The sequence below is a fragment of the Balearica regulorum genome, chromosome 3 (genome assembly GCF_011004875.1).
Source record: "Balearica regulorum gibbericeps isolate bBalReg1 chromosome 3, bBalReg1.pri, whole genome shotgun sequence".
NCBI classification, from domain to species: domain Eukaryota; kingdom Metazoa; phylum Chordata; class Aves; order Gruiformes; family Gruidae; genus Balearica; species Balearica regulorum.
The window spans coordinates 23169551-23190837 of NC_046186.1; the positions used below are offsets into that span (position 1 = coordinate 23169551).

At 39.9% G+C, this 21287-nt stretch overlaps 1 protein-coding gene across 23 annotated transcripts in view; it reads left to right on the plus strand.

Moving 5' to 3' along the window:
* The window catches only part of DLGAP2 (DLG associated protein 2), a 466376-nt gene extending 449467 nt beyond the window's left edge, over positions 1-16909 (plus strand). For 17 of the 23 annotated variants that reach the window (XM_075747313.1, XM_075747302.1, XM_075747308.1 and 14 more), the window contains 4 exons: positions 7651-7742; positions 12168-12320; positions 13152-13169; positions 14665-16909. In XM_075747313.1, coding sequence (XP_075603428.1) covers positions 7651-7742; positions 12168-12320; positions 13152-13169; positions 14665-14883 — 482 coding nt within the window. In that variant the 3' untranslated portion in view covers positions 14884-16909. The remainder of the gene's footprint in view (positions 1-7650; positions 7743-12167; positions 12321-13151; positions 13170-14664) is intronic. The other 6 variants (XM_075747324.1, XM_075747304.1, XM_075747307.1 and 3 more) reach the window with 2 other exon arrangements.
* The last annotated feature ends 4378 nt before the right edge of the window (positions 16910-21287 follow it).

Sequence of the window (21287 nt, forward strand, 5' to 3'; positions counted from 1 at the left end):
TAGCACTCAGTAGCCAGCTCCCTGTGATTCCCTCTGAGGTCAATTATCCTTGTTCTTCAGGCTCAGTTTTATAAATATTTCAATCCCTGCCAATCTGAATTATTGTCTCAGCTGAGATTTTCTCAGATCACAAATTAGTTCATATTAAGTTTTCTTACTCGCATCTTTTCCTGCAGTCTCACAAATCTCACCATTGCCTCCCAATACTCTTTCCTGATCATCTTCTTTTCCCCTCAACGAGTTCTTGCTATGATCTACCCTCAGGTCTTGGACCAGGCCTGCATGGTGACTAAAAGGCCATTTTCTATTTCTTGCACTGACTTTTTCAAAAGAAAGAACATCTACATTTTTATCTCATCACTTTTTATTTTACAGTCATATTTCTCCACTATATTGTACACAAGTCTGCCAAGTAACAACATCGGATTTGAGGTGGGAGAGAACATAAGGCTGGGTTTTTTTTTCCTTTACCCTTCAACGCTTTCTGGAGTGTAGGGTTTTGTCCTTATTTTCATCATGGCAGAGCTGAGCTGAGAATTTTCCCTTTGCATTGATACTATGAAGACTTTAATACCCTCCTAAGGGCTGTTAAAGTACGAATAATAAAATATTTTGCTTTGCTTAGCCTACGTGAGGATTTCCAAGCCTTCTTTCATAATGGTTATTTTTTTTAATACTTCTTTTTACCACATACGTCTTATTTTTCAATTCCCCAAATCTTTGCACTGCTGAATAGAGACATTTCTCCGCCATCATTAAGCATCCCAAAGCACCTGCTTCCAAGGTTGCCGGTTACTGATGTAGGGACATCGGTGCTCACTACCTGAAGCAGAAGTTCAAAGAGCAAGAGTTTAATCTCCTTGGAAAGAGTAAAATTATTAGGGAGTAAAGGGGAGAAAGAACCAGGCAGTTAGATCCTCTCTTTCCCGAGGAGGCCCGTGAGGAGTCTGCAGGCAAGGGGTGGACTTTTCCTACCTCCTGTCTCTGCAAGCTCTTCCTCACGCACAGCCCTAATCAAATCTGCAGCCACACAAAATGAGCAGTGGAAACACAATCACGTCAGTACTCCTTCCGCACTTGGAGACGCAGATAGGGAGTGAGCGGTGTTATTCTCTGGAATATGAAGCTGTGCACTACATTAGGAAAACTCGGAGGAGCTGATTTTAGCTGACTACCCATTCCCAGGTGCAGAACCACCCTCCCTCCCACCACGTGAAGCTATGTCCTTGCACTCCAGAAATACTCTGAAACACCTTGCTGCACGGGTAAACGGCAACTAGAAAAAGATAGTTTTCAGTAAATTGTACAGAAGACACGAAGACAAATTGGACTTCAGTAGTTTTAATTAATATTCAAAGTTAGTGACACCCTTTTAACCTAGAACATTTGAGTCAGAAGACAAAACAGAATAGCAGGATTTTGTTTCCCTGTTTGCAGAGTGACTCTAGTCTGTAAGAGAAAAAGCCATTCACTGTTACAGAATTACTAAAACAAAATTGAAATGGACCTTGGAAATCCTCTTTTTAAACTAACAAAAATGGGTTAATTACTTGTGTTTGGGGAACATTTCGAGCTCCCTAATAGGTTAGAGAAATTATTATAGAATAGGTCTATATAGCATATGCAAAATCAGGTGTTTGTCTTCAGCTGATTGATTGTCAAAAGTGACACCCAGACTTCTGATTTTCCATTTTATGTGACTGATTTCAAGACATCTTCCTCAAATAATTTCCATATTACATTATCTTTGAAATCATATCCCTTCACCTAATATAGCTTACATCAAATAAAAGGAAGTTATCAAAGAATTATTTTCACTGAGGGAATGAGCTTCACAGCAGTTTAAAATTTCAGTGTGAGTAAATTTTTTTCCTGTTGAGTCTTTGACACATTTTGTATCCTCAGTTTGAGCTATGGAGGTTGAAAGGTACGTATCCACAAGAACTAAAGTTTAATGATATCCCAGCATGAAATGTATCTTGACATATTTAAGCATTTGGCAGTTCCCTGAAGAAAAGACACACAAATTGAGAAGCCAGAAGCAACTAAATCTGTTTTTCCATCTTCCGGCAGGAGCTACTATTCCCAAAACACTTCACAGCAAAGTCTGCACATTCAAACTGTCATTGTTAATGCTGAATCGTTTATTTTTGGCCCGGCTATATTAATTGTACCTGAAGACCAAATATAGCTTTGTATCTCATAGGAGAAGGCTGTCTTTATGACACCATTTCTATTTTGTTTTAACCATGGGAAGAGTTAAAATAGAACTGCATTTTAGAAAACAATTTCATTTTCTGCGTTAGCACAATAGCCCTGAGATCACAGAAAGCTATCTGATTGCTGTATTGATTTTTTCTTTCACTGTAGCTTTTCTCTCATAATGTTGTTTTAAGAACTTCACTCATCAGGTCTTAGAAAAGGAGACGATAATCATTGCAACAAAAATAACCTCTCTCTCTTTCTTTTCACAGAATTTGTTTATTTGGTCAGTTGCCATGAATTGTATTTTGGAGTCTCTGCAAAGTTCATATATTGTTTGTGGGGGCAGTTATTTGTGCCCTCAGTGTTTTTTATAACATATATAGATATAGATATAAAATATATATGTGGCTGTAACTGTTCCCAGGGTAAGTCATCTGATCATTTGCACTAGCAGGGTGCCATCAAGCAAAGAGATGTGTTTCTCAAGGGTGCTGACTGGTGTTTCAAATTTACACCCTGAAAATTGTGTTTGGCTATTACTGATGCGTAGGTGATGACAAGAAAAACACTCTCAATTGTCACAAAGCTGTTGAAGACCAAGAGGGCCAGGACTCTGCCACCCGCAAGCTCTGTGATGGGAGCAGGGAGACCGCAGCCGGGCTGCGGAGAGCAGGCGAGCGCGACGGGGAGCTGCCCTCCCTGCCCACAGCTTGTTGGCAAGGTCTGGCAGAAGGAAGCAGAAGACATCCTGGGCTTTCTGAATGCCACATGCTTGGCCAGTGAAATATTTCAGTACACAAGTCAAATAGCGAACAGCCACACAGAGTTTAGTCTCACATAAAAATCCTACGATAGGTGCAAAAATAATTAACTGTAGTATAAACGGTACCAGCAGAAAGGTGGTTTTGCTGGTATCTTCTGCATTATGAGTAGGAGCTCTGCTGGAATGGCTACACAGTAAAGTGATCTCTGGTGTAAAAAAGGCATTGCAGAGAGTGAGCCCTTCTCTCCCTTTACTCCATTCCACGGGTGCTGGATTTTTCCCTGCTAATCCTCTGGCTGATATTTCCATAGTACTGCGAGGGCTTTAGTAACATGGCCAAATAGAAACAGAAAACGTAGAGTTAAATCTCCCATACTTTGGAAAAAAAACCCAAAAAAGCAAAAAAAAATCCTTCACAACCAATTTATTTCAGTATATTCATCAATTAATCATCCATAAAAGCTTTCATAGGTGTTTGACCAAATATGGGTTATCCTTTAACCAAAGAGAAATTACTGACATAATTTCCTAATGCTTTTCACAAACTTATCCTTCAGGAACTATTGAAATTCACATTTCGAGTGTTGCAAATGACTACAGAACATCTTAATTGCCCTGAAACAGTCTTTAAAGTCAATAAAAGACAGTCCCATAGTGTGGAATCCGAGAATTTTTCCTAGCATTTGTATTGTTCTGCTCTAATTTTCTCCTCAGCTCCATTTAGATAAAAAGTGAATTTGCACTGAGTCCCACTTGGTGCACAAGGATCCCGTTGCGTGACCTACCCTCCAGCTGGTAGCTGTGCTGTCCTACAATGTCTTCTCACGCTGAACATTATACATTTATTATTATGCCTACCTACAGTGTTGATAGTGAAAAAGACATATATTTCTGAAGATTACTAATTTAGGTTTAGAGATTAGATAAATATTATGCCCTGCTTTGAGTTAGGAGGATGAACTAAATGCCAGTTTGAATTTTTTTTTTCCAGGCGTATTTTCTCATATTGTGTGTGGAGCAATTTATTTACAAGTATAGAAAAAAAGTGGAACAATCAGATGGAATGAAAATTTAAATTAAAACATGTCATTTAAATAAACAATAATGAATGCCAGAAGCAGATTGATTGTCAGTAGTTTCTCATTGCTGGTGCAGCAGTGACACAATTGAGCAAAGCTTTTAACCTGTCAAGAACAGAGTTACAGCATCAGACTATAATCTTGATTTCCTCAATATAGATCTAACTTTTCCCCCTCTATCTTTGTGATATGAAGCCATTTTCAATTACAAGATTTTGTAGCATTTCTCAAGCAATACAACACATATATATTGCTTGCAATTATGTAATATACTTATTGCAGAGGAAAAGACACCATTGTGTTAATCGTCTGTGTTTTGCACAGGCAACTTACACAATTTCTATCCAGGGTATAAATCCTGAGCCTGCTTCTACTGAAGTCGTGGTCAGGGTCTTGTAAATCTTCAGAGCAGAAGCCATACAGGACCACACAACAAAAATCGAGTGCTTCATACGCTTCAGGGAGCAGAATTAAGGTTGTGTGACTCTTTCCTGACATTCAAGTAAATATAACACCATCTTAATGGAGGGAGGTATACAGATTATATGAAAATTATATATATTTATGTGTGTTGGTAGATTTTATCATCATTTATTTGCAAGCAAAATCTTCTAGGCATCACCAAACATCTCAATTTTTCCAGTCTCTAACATTCATCATTCTTTCATGGCGATAATCAATCTGCACTCATCAGAATAATTCCCCAATGCATGAAATTAATAACAAGGCCTTGGCTGTCTATTAATATTGTGCTAAAGATTATGAATTGAAGTGTTTTAATATTTTAATTTAATTACAGCAAAGCAGAGTAGCATGAATATGAGACATTCTAACTTCTATGTTTTATTACATCTGATTTACTTATTGAAATGGAAATAGATTTAGATCTTTAGTAAATGGTAGGGCTGTGATTATACATGTGTATTCACCACTGTGACTCAGTGACATATGCAAGTAGCCCAGAGCCGCTGTCTTACATCCCCAACGGATGTGTATCACACCGAAACGCTGCATTTGCCAGTCTTGTCTGGTCTAACTGGGCTTTAAATCACTGACGCTTGTTGACCTGATCCTTCAGCATAATGAAGATAAAACCAATGTTTATTTAATAGGGGGGTTGGGGTAACTGTGAGATTCACTAGAAAATATCAGTCATATATAGATTCTGTCAAGACCTACCTACATTTCTGCGGTAGGGCAAAACCAATGTCCTTTACTCAGGCTTTGAGTACTGTACTTTGAGCGATGAACTACACAATTCAGCAGAGGAGACTAAAACTGAACTTTCCTCACTATGAGACAAGCACTACAACCATCAGCCTACCAAATCATCCTCACTCTGCCCAGTGAATAGTTGAACGTAGCGTGGAACAGGCGATGTCAGGCACCTGCTACAGCACAACTCACCATCCTGGCAAAGGAGGGACTCTGGCCCCACGCTGGGACTTTGTTTTATGTCCCGAGCTACAGGGCACTGAGGGAAAAGGAGGATACAAGGCTGTTTGTCACTTAAGTCTTTGCCTTTATTAAAAATGCTGAAACAAATTCAAAGCAAATTGCTTCAGATCAAGTGAAACATTTCTTTTTTATTTAGGTTTTTGTATGTTTGTTCAGGTTTTAACACCCAAAACATTGCTTTCCATATGCCAATAACTCTGTAGAGGAAAGTGAGGGGTTTGGTGATCAAAAATCCCAAACCAATTAAAATGCTTTATTTCATTTGGACAACAAAATAAAAACAAAACCCCAGTGAATTACTCATGCAGCCCTGAACCACTTAACCCTTTCACAAATGGGTGCCACACGGGACTGATGAATTATGCATATTGCTGTTTAATTTAGTGTTGTGTCACAGCTGTACTGTTTGTCAAACAGAAAATGGAATAGAGCTAGAGAGCCACAGCTCTACGTATTAACACATGCTTATAAAGTTACAGAGTTTGAATGTTTCTGCAGAACTGGAGCCTAAAAATTCCAAATTATCTCTTGCTGCTACTTGTGGTTAAGCAGATGTTTCACTGGTCTAGAGAAAGCAGAATTAAAATGTAATACTTACTACCAAAATACTGTTTTCACATGCTACTCAGTCCCCTCCTATACTTATTCTAAATACCAACAAAATGTTAAGCCTTGTCAGATTGAGTTTAATGTTTTCTGTATCACAGGCTGCAGATCAGTTCTGCTGGACTATTGTAGCTTCATTCCACCCTCTGCATCCTGTTTGAGTTACCAGTTTGGTTTCCTCAAATTGCATTAAAAGATGTCAGAGTAATTCCTGTCTCACCCCTATGACTATCTCTCTCTCTCTTTACCCTCAGCATTTTTTAAAGATCTGGAAATTCTCCAGATAAAATCAATCCTCCATTGAAACCCCAGCTTATAACGCTTTTTAAAGAGTTGGTTTTTCAGCATAGAGATGGATGTTGAGGAAAGGAAGCGTAGGAAAGGATGTGTAGGAAGGACGTGTAGGAAAGTATATTGCTACCTACCAAAGTATGGTATTTATCCCATAAATGTGGGAGTCCAGGAGGAGTTAGTTAGCTTTCTAGGGATCAGCCAGTCCCCTTAGGCACTCCAGTCAATAGAAAGAAATAGGCATCTCCAGGAAGAAATTCGGCTCATCTAAAAATAAGTGCCTAACGTGGCTGAGCTGATGAGCTGAGACTACTGATTACAGAGCATCCAGAACGTCTGATTTAGACAGATGACTCTTGGAAAGTAAGTTAAGTAAAATTAATTTGGTCCCTTTCCCCAGTGCCTATGCACACTGTAATGGCAAGTACGCTGGTAGTGGGGAAAGCCCAACGAACCACGGGGGCTATCATGATTCGGGAAAGTCCCGGAGCACCTGCTCATGTCCCACTTTGTCTGAAGCTCCTGTGCTTAGGTCTTTGGGTATTTTCCTGAGCAGGCAACCCAAAACTCCCAACCTGGTACTCCAAGGTACCAAGACATGTCTCAGAGACGTGATTCCTCTGAGGACCTCATCCTTATGGTAGGAATATCTTGTGTTATAGTTTAATGTATTAACTTTACCCCCAGAACAGACAGGATAAAGAGAGCTCATCCAGAGATTATCCACACATCTGAGTAAAGTCATTAGTGATTGCAGAAACAGAAGATATTATCTAAGGTACATGTAAAGCTCCCTTTGACATCAGAGGGAACAGGTGTCTAACTGGTTCTTGAGGCAAGACTATTTCAACAGTTTTCAATTTACATGAGGAAATGTAAATGGGGGTGGGTGGGTGTTGTCATTTACTTTGAAATTTAAGATTGTTCTCAAAAACATATGTATGTATGCCCACTTCAGGAAGCTGTCTATATTCCCTTGTTTTTTTCTACTTCTTTAAGCAAATACAGTCTTAGCTGTTCTGAGTTATTAATATATCATTTGTTATTGCCAAAGGGTTAGGTGTCACAGGGCTTTCCTATATCTCCACCTTTTGCAAAAATATTTTTTGTATATAATCACAAACAGCAAAGCTGAATATTTACTTCCTGTATGAAAAAACCAGTAATTTCACCTACGTATTTTTTGAGCTGGATTTTGCATTTACTGCCAAAAGACGTCTATTGGTAATAACCTGTCTGTATGCTTAGTCCTAGGTAAGATCCGAAGTGCTGTTGGAAGCGCTCAGCTCCTCATGTCTCAGAAATTCCAGCAATTTTATTGGCTTTGTCAACAAAATCTGGTAAGTCGTCATGTCTGGCTGTTCTTGAAGAGTTTAAAGTTATTCATACAAAATATTACTTTAAATTTTAGAATTTACTATTTTTACTTCAAAAGCAACAACACAAGTGTAGTGTACCCAAACCGCAGCATTCTGAAATGTCATTTTCATGTAACATTTTGTCTTACTGCTGCTCTTCTTTTTCTTTTCTTTTTTTAACTTAATCTTTAAGTATGGTGTTAGTACATTTTTTTGTCAAAGCAAACATGTAATTTCAGTAATTTCAGTCTGGCTGCATTTTGTCTTTTTTTTTTTTTTTCTGTCTTTATTAAAGAAAAAAAATGAGAAGGAAGCAAATGTAAGTTTTCTGAGACATAATGTTATGCCTTATTTTTGTAATACCCTAAAATAGTAACTATATTTCTGGTAAGAAAGGAGAAATTTTTCACATTACAGTAAGTGAAGAATAGTAAAGTAGCAGAATAATGGAGAATACGTGATCCAGCTTTCTACCTACCTACCTGAAAATAGGGCTGATCTTGAAAATGGGAATATACATAATGTTCATAAAACTGGGTTTCATAATTTGCATTGCCAATTATATATAAGATGTCCTAGGGCTAAAGGAACAGATGCAGTATATTACTTGTGAGAGTTACTGCTATTGTTCTGGAAGTTCATTAGAGACTAATTCAATTCTAAATGTTATCTTCATTAATATGACAGCAGCCATCAGTGATATAAACATTGTGGCAAGATGATACTAATCAATAGAAGAATGTAAATCTTCTAGCTATGGCTGGTGGTAGAGCACCTACTTTCTTTGGCTCACTTGAAAATCAAGTGTAACTTTCACCTTTGACTGCCCTTGCACCTCATATATTGAAAGTGTTGAATTCTGTTGCGTGCATGACAGCAGACATGACCTATATGTATGGTTAGATACATTTCTTTACTTGTTAGTATTTGCCACATAACTTTCTAAGGCGAACCATTCATTCTGCAGAGACCTACTTGCTACTTTCCATCCATACAGTTAAACATCCAGAATTCCTGAAACTGCAATCAAATATTACTGAGAAAGTCATGCCAAAAATGCCCTACCTTGTGATAGAAAATGATATGATATATGGTCCTCATTAGGAAAGAATCCAATTATCCACTTCAAAAACTCTGTCAAAACAAGAATTTTAATAGCTGTTACAGCATGACAGATGAAATATGCAAAGTCAGGCAAGCAGGAGATGACCATGTTTGTAATATCAAATACATCATGTGGGCTCCCTATCTAGTCATTTCTTTCATAGCGAAAGAAGGAAATCTTCATCAATGTCTAAAAGTTTCTCACTGCAAATTTCAAAGTGCCCTCCATTACCTGATTGATTAAGCTATGCAAACTAAGATTTGGAGAGCCTAACCTTCACTTCATTTATCTTCAAGTGGGTCCAGCACTTCTGCTCGAGAGCATTACTGTCATAACAAGCGCAGCTCCTGCTCAGCACAGCCGTCAGCTGTTTGGAAGCACAAACAATTCATTACTGCAAAAGCAATAGGAGGACAAGGAGAAATCTACCGCTTTGCAGACGACATGACCAAAAACTAGCAAGATTTTGTTTCTCTTCTTCTTATTTGGATAATAAACCTTTGAACTCTGTAACAGTGGCTTTATCCCACTCTGAGGATTTGGGCTCTGAATATTCTTCAGCTTCATTAAATCAGCAATGGACTCTGCAGAAAGCAGCAACTGCAGAACTGGACTTTTAGCTCGTTCCTGGTTTGAGGCTTTTCTTCCTACGCCTAATGACAGAGTTTGTTGTTAAACAGTCGCTTAGTGCGTATCCACAGCAGGCTTTCCATATGCTCCTAAGGCAGCATCTCGGTGCCCCGCGGGAACGCTGCCAGATAGCAGCCAGTTAGTGCATTCCTCCACTCAAAAACATGAAGCACTTACAGGGCTTCCTCAGAGCAGTTTCTCTAACAGTGTTCAACAACAATAAGCCTAAATGTAGGACAAAGAACAACAGCGTTTACTTCTGCAAATTCAAAATGCAGCAAGGGTTTAGGAAGAGGAATATACTTACTCAAACTGAAATTCAACCAGGAAACCTATTGTTTATGGACTTTAATAAAGGGTCATGGGAACTTCAGGGGACACATTTGGTTATGCTCTGGGTTAAGATCTCTTACCAAAGACTCTCATTTAGCGTAGATTCATAAAAATGTAAGCTTTGATGATTTTTTTTTTTTTTTTTAAGAATCTGACTGGCTGTCTCCTACAGCGTACTGTTCCCACTAACTGCTAGGAAAAAAAAAAATCACTGATTAATAGCTACTCCCTTCTGCATTATTCACATTATCTCTTGTAACACCCTGTTTTTTCTTTGAAGTGTCCTCCTCCATACTCTCTAGTCAGCACAGATCCTGCTCAGCTCATGAGATCATCGCTCAATATATGATGGTTGCAGGCAAAAACAGCGGCTCGAGCACCGGCTAGGTACTTTTTGCTTGCTTTAGGCTTCCTTCAGAAGGGCTGCAAAGCTGAATTCCAAATAAGATACAAATAAATGAGCAGCTTCTGAGAAGAAACAGGTTTAAGCCGATCTTTTCAAAACTTAGTTAGCTGTAATAGTACATGTTTGTGCCAGCATTTATCGGTGGACTGTGGATCCATAAGCGATAGCAGCAGGAGGCAGCCCTCTTGTGTCCAGACAATGCACCGCACACTCCTCTGCAAGCAGCTGCCATGGAGGCTGCGATCTTCTCAAGCGCAATGAGCAGTGGGGCACACAAAGGTACAGAAGAGCAATTAGCCTTGATTCAGCAGGCAATGGCATTTCAATGAGTGTCATCATTTTATGGCTATTTAGAGAAAACTGGGGAGAGGGACTGAGGAGACCGGGCTGGAGAGAACAGATTGCAATATAAGATATATTGCTGTGGGACTGTCCTGACAAATTTCACGCTGGGAGTCAGTTCCTGAAGCCTCAGATATTGACCTCTGTAGAGTAACTAATACTACTGACATAAATTTTAAATGGTTTTGGAGTAAGTTGGGATCTACCCAATTAAGTTGTTTTCAGTGAACGCTAATCTGGAGTTGTATCGTGTTTCCCAGAAGTCTGTTATAATCTATATGGCCAGTTCTGATAAGTCCCCAAAGCTCCCTACGAAAAGGAGACTTTCTTCTAGTCAAGAAGACTTTAAAGTGGATAGGCTTTTAGGTTGGTTCTTGGCTGGGATTTCCAAAGGGGTTCAGATAGAGGTGACACTGCATGTTGTCATGCCCAGCTCCCACAGTGGCATCTGCAAACCCGAGTTTGAGTAGCAATTCCTGGTATAAGACTCCTAGAAATGTGCAATTCAAGGGAGGAATTCAATAGAAATGCTGACTTATCTCCCAGTTTTTAGGCAACTATGTGGGGTTGTGTTCAATACGTAAAATGCCTTTGTCCACTAGAATTGTAAACGATGGGGCACAGAGCCTTCTGTCAGCAATAACACCAGTGTTTCTGACACAGTAAACTAGTCATTACAGCTTTTTCCCAGGAAAGGGGAGATCCAGAGTCCCTTTGGCCTGGTTTCAACTCCATCTCTCCCAGCTTCATTGTGTAGAACATCTGCCCTGGAAGGGAAAAGACATTTCTCCATCATCTTCACAGAGATGTTTATCAATTAAACCCTATTTCATTGAAGTGGCAAGCCTGTCTTATTGAACTAGTACCAATGCTCATCGAACATAGGGTTAAGAGTCTGTATACTACCTTTTTATGTAATTTTATCTAGCATGGTCATCAGGTTGATACTCAAATGAAGGGTCATCTTGCTAATTGTTATCACCAATGTTTGCTCCATTACGTGTTGTGCACATAGCACCATTTAATTGCAGTACTTGGTGATAGTGCCTTCCCGGTTCCTGAGTGTGATTCCACCCCCTGGAGACCAAGATCCTACCATCCCCATCAAAATGTTATACCTTATGTATACATTTGAAAACACAAAACAATGCCAGGATCAAATTCGGCATAAGCTGACAACTTCTTTCTGGTGTTGTTTTGTCTTCTAATCAGGTATCATGAATGTATCGTTTAACCAGAAAGACCAGGCTGGCTAGAGAATGAACCACGTTCCCCTTCCCTCTAATAATCAGCAGGCAGAGGCTGTCAGCTTGTTCTTTTTTAGAAATGCAGGTCAGCACAGCATATGGTGCTAAGCAATTTCCCATGCCGCACGGATTCAGGAAGGCTCACGTACGACATCCAACTCATTCATGTTTGGGTTGTGTAGGCGACGCAACTTTCCAGTCACAGCTCCCAGCTGTAAAGCGCGCGTAGCCTTAGCATTGAGCAGCGCTGTAGCAATGTCATCTGGCATGATGCCTTTCCTGCCTCAAGGCACGTTGTTTAAAGCCTCCTGGTCTATTCATGTTCTCTCCTTTGTGCATGACAGGACCCGAGTGCCATGCCGAGACCAACTTCCCAGGACCTAGCAGGTTTCTGGGACTTATTGCAGCTCTCAATTGAAGACGTCAGCATGAAGTTTGATGAACTGCACCAGTTGAAACTCAATGAATGGAAAATAATAGAATCACCTGAAAGGAAGGTAAGCAGACCATGGGCAATACCATTTACTCCCCATTTGTAGTCCTGCAGTCTCCTTGTATTAAATACAATAGTAAAACACGATAGGTTTCTAACCCTAGAAAATATCTAATTGGCATGGCCGAATTTATACAGGGAAACCTTCATCAGATGTGAGGAATTTTTTCTTTTTAACAACGTTGAGCTGAATTATATAACAAATAAAATGAATTTTGCTAAGTTAGTCCACTCCATAGCACTTGCATTTAAATTGTTTGGAACCACATTCTAAAGGCTGTAACTGAAATATGTTCTGATTAATTCAGACTGAGGACAATAGTCTGAGAATTTAATTAAGGTAAACTCAGCACTCTACTACATTTGGTGCAGCTCAAACCTGAGCACTACAGTGTTTAATCCTGTCTGCACAACACAACTAATACTAGAACAGGAATGAGATAAAAGCATGTGGCAAAACATAGCATAGGTCAAACTAACGCTTGGCCCACGACAGTTTGGTGGATGGAGTACTTCTGGCAAGATGCCCGCACCTCTGCCCTGCAACTCCACCGCCTGGGAGACACCCAGCCACGATGCTTACAAACCAAAGGTGGCAAATTGCCCTCAAAAGCAATGTAATTCTGAAACTGCCTTTCCCCTTTCTAGAGCTCCATCCCTCACCTTGATTATCCCATTATCCTTGCTGATTATTGTATCAGTCAGATGAAGACAGCATTTGGTTTGAGTCAGTACTGTTGGCCTCAGGTGAATACTTGTTTGGTTTGGGAGGAATTAGGAGGCATTTTGACAACTCTTTCATTTCTTCATGCTCCTCTTGGATTTTAATTTTCAGCCAACTGGTTGGTGGATGGTGAGTTTGCAACTCTTGCTTACTAGTGACAACTGGAAGTAAGAAATTATTATAGTGACAGCAACAGTAATGTTCCTAAGAGAGAAATAACTAAAAGTGGAGAAAAAAAATAATAATAAGATGGGACAACAGGAACGGAGCCCTTATGTTCCTGGCTGAAAACAGGAAATAAAGAAAATAAAGACTGGAAGAGCTGGCTGTCATGGGGAATAGCATCTTAGGCTGCTGCACTGTTCCTGTTGAGCTGAGAATGTAGAACTATGTTCTTAAATAACCTTAGTTATTTAGTCTTGGCTAATGTATTTTGGTAGTAGACTCAAAATTGGTTTTAAAAAAAAAGACCAAACAATGAAGAGTCTGTAAACCATAGGCGCATCTGTTCAATTTTTGTATTATTTGAATCCTGCTGTGCACCAAATTAACTGTGTTCTCCATAAGGAACAGCCCATACTCTGGACTATTACTATTACTTTAAGAGTGATATATCAGAAAGATTGATCACAATAACCATGCTGTATGTATGAAGTTGTGGAATCTCTGTCTTTGGGGCTATTCAGTCCAGTATTAAATATGATGTTGGAAAACTTGCTTTAACTTCAAAGTTGTATCTAATTTCAAGTGGGCTTTGGATGGGGGTTGTATTGGATCGCCTCCAGAGGTGCCTTTCAACCTAAACCATTGTATCATTCTGTGATTCTACAATATCTTTTTAAGGCCCTTATATGACATTTCACAGTCTCTAAATGGAGTAAAATACCAATTTCATACCTCAAAACAATTCTTGACTTAAAACCGCAGAACAATTTACAGCTATTTTGGTACCAAAATCTACCGAGTCTCACTTTATAATTTGATAATTCTTCAACATAATTTTCTTTAAAATGGTCCAGGCTGGCAAGCAGAACAATTAGCCCTATGTTCCCTCTCTGGTTGGTGCTTGCATGTTTCCATTTAGCAATTCATAGAGGAGACTAAACTAATAGACATGTATACACAGCTGCTATCTCATATCCAGCTGAGGCTAAACTCAGTATGATTAATTTAATTAAAAATCCTGTCCTGCTAATCTTAGACAGTCTTTTCATTTGATCAGACCACACAGATGCGCTGAATTCTTATTGGAGAGCCAGTGTGTGTTTCTGTTTATAATGAATGTAATAATGTGTCAGCTAAAATTAAACAAATTCATATGTAAGTGAGGTACGCAGGTTGCATGTGCAGGATACCTGCAAGGACAGTAGAAGGAAGCGTAGTCTTTTCTAAGTCGCAGGACTGCAGAATTTGTAATGGTGGCTGAAACAACAGGGGTTTTTTGTTGGTGTCCCCAGTGTGGATAGCTATTCATGTAATCCATTAGTCAGCTGATTGGAGAGCACAAATTGAGCATGCTTGATGTATGTAACCAGTATTTTGCATTTCATGTCTTCGATTTGCATGCTCTGCTGACGGTACCTTCCGCACGCAGTTCACCCTCAGTTTTAATACCCTATTGCAGGAAGAAAGAAAGGTTCCTCCTCCTGTACCAAAGAAGCCCCCAAAAGGAAAATTCCCTATCACAAGAGAAAAATCTCTGGACCTACCCGACAGACAGCGACAAGAAGCTAGAAGACGGCTAATGGCTGCCAAGAGAGCAGCCTCCTTCCGGCAGAATTCAGCCACAGAGCGTGCAGACAGCATCGAGATATATATCCCAGAGGCTCAAACCCGGCTTTAAAGACAGAATGCTGCAGAGTTCCTTTTTTAAACAAAATGCTTGTACAGTTTGTCACTTACCTGGTAATTTTTGTCTCATTCTCTCCACTAAATATGCCCTTGCTGTTGTGTTCTTTGTGCCATAAGCACAGTGGAATGCTTTTGATTTCCTCAGAATTTGCTGAGCTCACCGCAAGAACGACTTCTTTTTGTATTTATTGTCTGACTTACAATCAGCTACAATGGATAGGGCTTGTCGAGACCTGACTTATCCAATATATTCTCAGAGGACAACAAGAAACACCTCTTGAGATGGAACCCAGCTTACTTTTTTGTTATTTATATTTTTATAAAATGTGTGATAATTAGGGATAAGAATAACAAACTATAAATGGGTGCATCTCACCATTCACTAGAGGCATTAGCTAATCCAAGTAGAAGGTGCTACAAATGTAAAGAGCAGGAAAGAAAGAACCCATTTATCTCTCTGACCTCCAGTTTCTTTTCCTAGAACCCAGCTAACATATCTACCCATGTGCTCTGCCACTCTTCTCATCTTTGTTACTGCAAAATAACATTAGGCCTCTCATGTCATGTCAAGTTTCTGGAGATGAACAGGGATATCCAGCCACTAAAACTCCAAAGTTCATCAGAAACCAAGAAGCATACAAGTCTGGTGGTGGTGGGAATGCCCACTGAGAAACGTTTGCTGTTAGCAGTGTAACGACACTCTGAAACCTAAGCAAAATTATAATGCAAAAGGACTTGAGTGATGGGTGAAAGGAAAATGGAAGCCTTAAAAAGTTAGATCTTCTGTAGCAAGATGTGTAAAGAAAAAGTTATACTCGCTCCTTTGGAACACTCATTGCATTTTTAACAGTTCTTTTACGTGTTAACGTTTATTTTATAAACCTTTCATTTCAAGAGCTGTGCTACATGTAATATTTCAAATTCTCAAAATGTTATATCAATTGAGTTTCCAGGGTATCCTTGAGAAAAAGAAAAAAAAATCTTGCTTGTTTAAAATGCCAGTTGTGATGTTGTAAACAGTTTAAGAAATATGAATGTGAGTGGTAAGTATATCTAAGTTTAAATGGTTATGTTAAGGTAAAGGTGAACTGTGGTTTACAGTTGTATTATTTTTAGAACTATTTTTCTATGCAGTATCATTTATGGCAAGAATAAGCTTCTTGCTTGCTTCAGACATTAAAAAAAGAAAAAAAAAAACCAAACATGACTCAAGAGATAAGTGATTTCCAGCCATGGAATATAAGGAAAATAATATATTTTCAAGCCTCGCATTGTCAGAAGAGAGAGTTGGTAACTACCACAGTCAAGAGGCTTTAATTTAAAACAAATTAAGACAGAATTATTCCACTTCACCTACCTTCCAGAGCCAACCGAGCAACCCAGCACTTAGAAGTCTTCAGGTGAAGACGCAATAAGATGAGTAACCCACAGCCCCTGATTCCAAGGTTTGAATCCTACTGAACACTACTTTAGGTCAGAACAGTCTGAACCCAGTGAGACAGACAGCCCACCTACCGCATCCCCTGTTTACCTGCTTTAACAAATGCAATGTATTTAGCCATAGGCAGAACAGCTATTTAATTATACTCGAGCACTTTGGTTCTTCACCTGACGAGCACTTTATATCTGAATCCCACGCACCCTGCAGCCTGATGGATGACTGAAAACATGAAGTATCGTAGGTTATGCAGATCTGACATTGCTTCAAATCTGTTTTCTTTGGGGGTTTTTTTTTGTTTGTTTGTTTTTCTTTTTCCTTCTCTTTTTCCTACAGTGTGTAGTATTAAGCATGAGTTCTGTCTTTGGAGCACAGCTGATAAAGCATGTTTAGCTTCAAGATATGAAACTTTAGAGATGAAGTTTTGAGAAGTTTCTGTGAGGAGAAAACCCTGTAAATTGAGCCTGATATCTGGTATATACTTTACCAAATAGCCTTAAACTATATTTGGAAGCAAAAACCAAGACGAATGTATATCCTTCAAAAATGCAAAAAAAAAAAAAAAAAAAAAAAGAATAAATCCCTGAAATATTCTTCTATAGGTGAAAACATTATATTTCCCATCCCTCATGTTTTCAAGGCATTTTCTATTAAGGAAAGAGCTGAATCCTGGGTAGTGTACCATACTGATGCTACTTCCTCTATTTACTGTACTGTTTTAAATACAAATGTATCTGCAGACATTGGCATCTTTAGTCTTGAAAACTGATATCTTCTTTCAAGTGGAGCTGCTAATTAGAAATATCCACACAAAACTAAAGCCAGTGTCTTTCCTAGATTTAAGAAATTTAAAATAGACACACCCCCCCTTATACATACATATATATATATGGCAGCTGATACGTTTTATCTAATTTTCCTGTACACTTCAAGGAGAAATCGCACTTCACTTGCTTGCAACAGGTTTGCTGCTCCTGCAGCAACAGGTCATGCGATTAAGGCAAGTTGTATTTGATCCTGCCAGTAATCAGACTTTATAAAGGCAAACTGTAAAAAAACCCAGATTACAGACAAGCTTAGAGCCCAGCTGACCTAATAATGCTGACTTGGAGCAGCCCATGTAAGTCTTTAATTTTAGAATCATATTTTGATAGTTTTTTGATGTGTTAAAATTTTATTGGATGTTCTCAGGCAAAAATAGGCCTGCGCGAATGACGCCAACCCTGTATTTTACATTATTTCCCATGCCATTATGAGAAAATGTTCAATATAAGATTTGGATATCTATGATTTATGTTTATTAAAAAAAAAAGAAAGAATCAAAAGTAAACTAGATGCCTATTAAAAAAAATCTGATAATATGTTATCTGTGCATGTTACATTTCAAAGTGCAATAGATCAAATTCTTTTACAGGTAACATTCTATCATTAAAGGCAAATAAGCCATTTCTATTTACATGTTGTACATCTGGTTAGTTTAGAAAAATAACATTATGCTTATCATACTTGTGTTGCAAATAAATCAAAGTCAAATTGCTTCAGTCTCTGACATGAGAAACACAGCATGTGGTATCTTCATAAACATATGCACAGATCAATTGTAATCTGACCCTACATCGTAAAAATAAAATTCAGTTACAAAACCAACGTAGGAGGAACATAAATAAACATAAAGATAGAAAGTGGAATGCTTTCTACTTTGAGGCTTTGTGGGGTAGACCCACACAGAACAACTGGATATAGCAAAATAGTCTAGTGTTTAATTGAATACTAATTAGACTAATATTTATTTTAAGAGATGAAAATTATAGAAAGTCTGTGTTCATTTCTTCATTGCCTGTAAAACACAAGTATAATAAACAGAATTCTGGAAATTTAAATAAAGAAAAAGACCTGACCGGTAAAGTTGTTGATATTGGCCATACTTATTTTTGCTTTGTATATTTTTTTAAATTTAAAATTCTTTGCAAATTGGTGAAGTACATTATGAAGTGTTTTATTATTTCTTGTCGACCTGATCAGAATAGCCTTTGGGAGCATGCAAAGACTAATAATGTTGTACAGTTTAATACCAAAAAAATGACATTTTAATTCATGCTTAAACCTTGTCACTATGTTAGATTTGAGATCAATCAGGAAGGAATTAAAGCGTGCATAGGAAGGTGTGTGGATTTCATATATATATATATATAAAAAATAGATTTCATATAATGGAAATTATTTGTTTTAAAATAAGCCCATCTCCTGCTGTATCAGTACATTAGTACTCTAGTTTCATCTTCAGCACTGCATCTAGGATAAAGTGAGGGAATGCTCAGCCATTGGGTGGTTTTGCAAGGAAAGGAAATCAGTGCAACGCGGTGACGTGCCATACGTGACCTGCGGTCTCCTCGTGCCCTGCTGGGAGCGATGCCCTCGAGAGGCTCCTGGCCCCGTGGCACCCTCCGGCAGTGCCACCGCTCCACGCAGGGTCCTCCCCGCGCCGGTCCACGCCGGGTCCCCTGCGCCCGGAGCGGCGTGCCTCCAGATCAGCCCATCTCAGCGTTCAGAGCCTTGAGCCTGCCCTGCCCGGTCGGTGGGTTTGATGTCCTCCTTGGCCTTTCAGCGTTGGCACCGGTGGCAGGGGACACACCGGAGGCTGACCCCTCAAGTGCTGGTTTGGGTATGTTAATTTGAGATCTGAAGTTAGTCTGGCAGCTCTGAGTGTCAAGCTGTGCGTGCTGAAAAGCTGTGAAATCCTGTCTAGCAGGAGCCTCAGCATTAGACAGAGAGCTTAAATGAAACGTGAAGCAGCGTTACTCCCAGTACTGTTCCCAGAGCATCTTACAAGGTAGTGATACCACCTGCAAACTGCATTTGAGGTGAGGAACATCAGCAAACTCCTTAACGTCTAGAGAGGTGCTTCCTGGTGTATGACAGGCTGACACATTTATATAGTGCCTTTCATCCAGAAGGATCTCCAAGCACTTTATTAGCCGACACACAAACTGCAGCCTGGGCTGCAGCTTGGGCAGGTTACCCTGCCCATAGCCTGGTGAGCCGGCACGGCGGGATGCTGGGGGCTCTCCCGCCTGTCCCCATGCTGCCAGGGAGTTTCCTTCCACACCACTCTCCGGCGCCCAGGAGGACCCTCATGGTCGGATCCTGTGCCAAAGGAGAAAGAAGCAAAGACTCGTTGAACCAAGAGGAAGACCTGAGCAACAAAGAGGCGAGGGCATCCCTCCAGGGTGTAGGCAGGGAAATAAAAGCATCAAATTAAGGTTCCAGAACAACGTCTGCTTTCGCTGCTCACTCAGTGAGGGTCCCTGCAGTGGAGGAGCTCCCCTGAGCAAGCGCCACAGGAGAGCCCTGGCCGGTGCCAGGCGGGAGCTGATGGCACCTGCAGCTGAGCCCTCTTGGTCAGAGATCTCGGCAAGTCTCTCCTTCGCAAGTGCACTCCCCTACAGATTTCTTAGCGGGCGAGATCAATCTGGGGCACGTGCTACAAAGGCAGCCTTCCCCTGTGGTGTAACTGCAAAGCGCCCCGTTCCCTCCCCGGGTCTGCCCTGCGGCCAAGCGAACGCGAGGGATAACGTGAGGCACAGGACTTGGGCATAAGGATTATGCTTTGGTTCAGGCAGCTGCTCTTCACTGAGACTCAGCTCTGACCCTAAGGATTCTCTGTATGGCAGAGCAACGGGGACAGCTCCCAGCATTGGCAGGAGAGGCAGACTAGAGGCAGCCAGTTCATACTGCAGATGACATAAGGAGGATATATACATACATATATATATAAAAGAATTTTTTGGTGTCGTGGTCCCAGACAGTTGGACCCAGGAACCAGTCAACACTCACGTTCCCGTAGACCGTGCCACTTTCTCACAGCTCAGCCTCGGCACTGACGGCCGTGGCAGGTTCGCTGCCTCGTGCGGCCCCATGGCCCATCTGCAACTGGTCACCATGTTCACCTGCAGGGACCATCTTTTGGGAACAGCTGTTTTATGGCATACTCATATGCATACATGGACTCCTGGCAAGGAATTAAGCCCTCTGTATCAACAGAAATTGCTTAATTTATCTCTGAAATGCAGCTACCTCTATGGTGTAATGCTGCAGCTGTTTAACTACATAATAGGCTGTTCAGGACAGTAAGTATAAAACCGAAATTGAAATGGAAACTTGCCCAAAAGAGAATTTGGCCAGCATATTTAGACTGATTCAGCTCCTCTTAGTGAAATAAAATTCTCATAGCTGCAAGAGGCCACGGCACTCGTTATATCTAAAACCCATATTCCAGATCTCTTCTCATTAAATGCATATTGCATTTCATAAATGATGATCACAGAAGAAGACTGCATGTTCCCGGTCCCACCTTTCTACACATGGGTGTTTCTCCCATTACCCTTCATTGCTGAAACAGAACTGGGCTTTTGAAGTCAGATCGTAGATAATGTAAATTAGTATGTCTACACGGTTTGCTCTTTAACTGAGCAAACACAGAACAGTTTTCATCAGCTGGCAATTTTATCCTCTATTTTATTAAGGACAAATTGTTATTTTTCTAAATAGGTTTTGTTGGGCAGGATTTTTTACTTCTCCAATACGAAACCATGAATATTTTCACCTAAGCTTAAATGAGGGGGAGGTTTATTTGAAGATATGGTCATTATTCACCAACACAGCCCATTAGTGAGGATTTTTTTTCTTCTCCTTCCCTCACTCTTCTTTCATTTAATGCAGCATTTCCCATTCCAAAGGCTGAAGTGTCATACAAGTTTCTCATTTGCAAGATGAATTATTACAGAGCTTCGGGCTGAGTTCTGATCTCGGTTGTATTAGAATCAATGCTAAGAAACTGAAATCAGAAAGAAATGTCGGATTCGGATCAGTATAATTCAGATCAATGCCTGACTCGGCAAGTCCTGCTGAGATAGGAAGGACTTACCATTCGAGTTAGCAAGTGCGTAATTGCTTCGTAG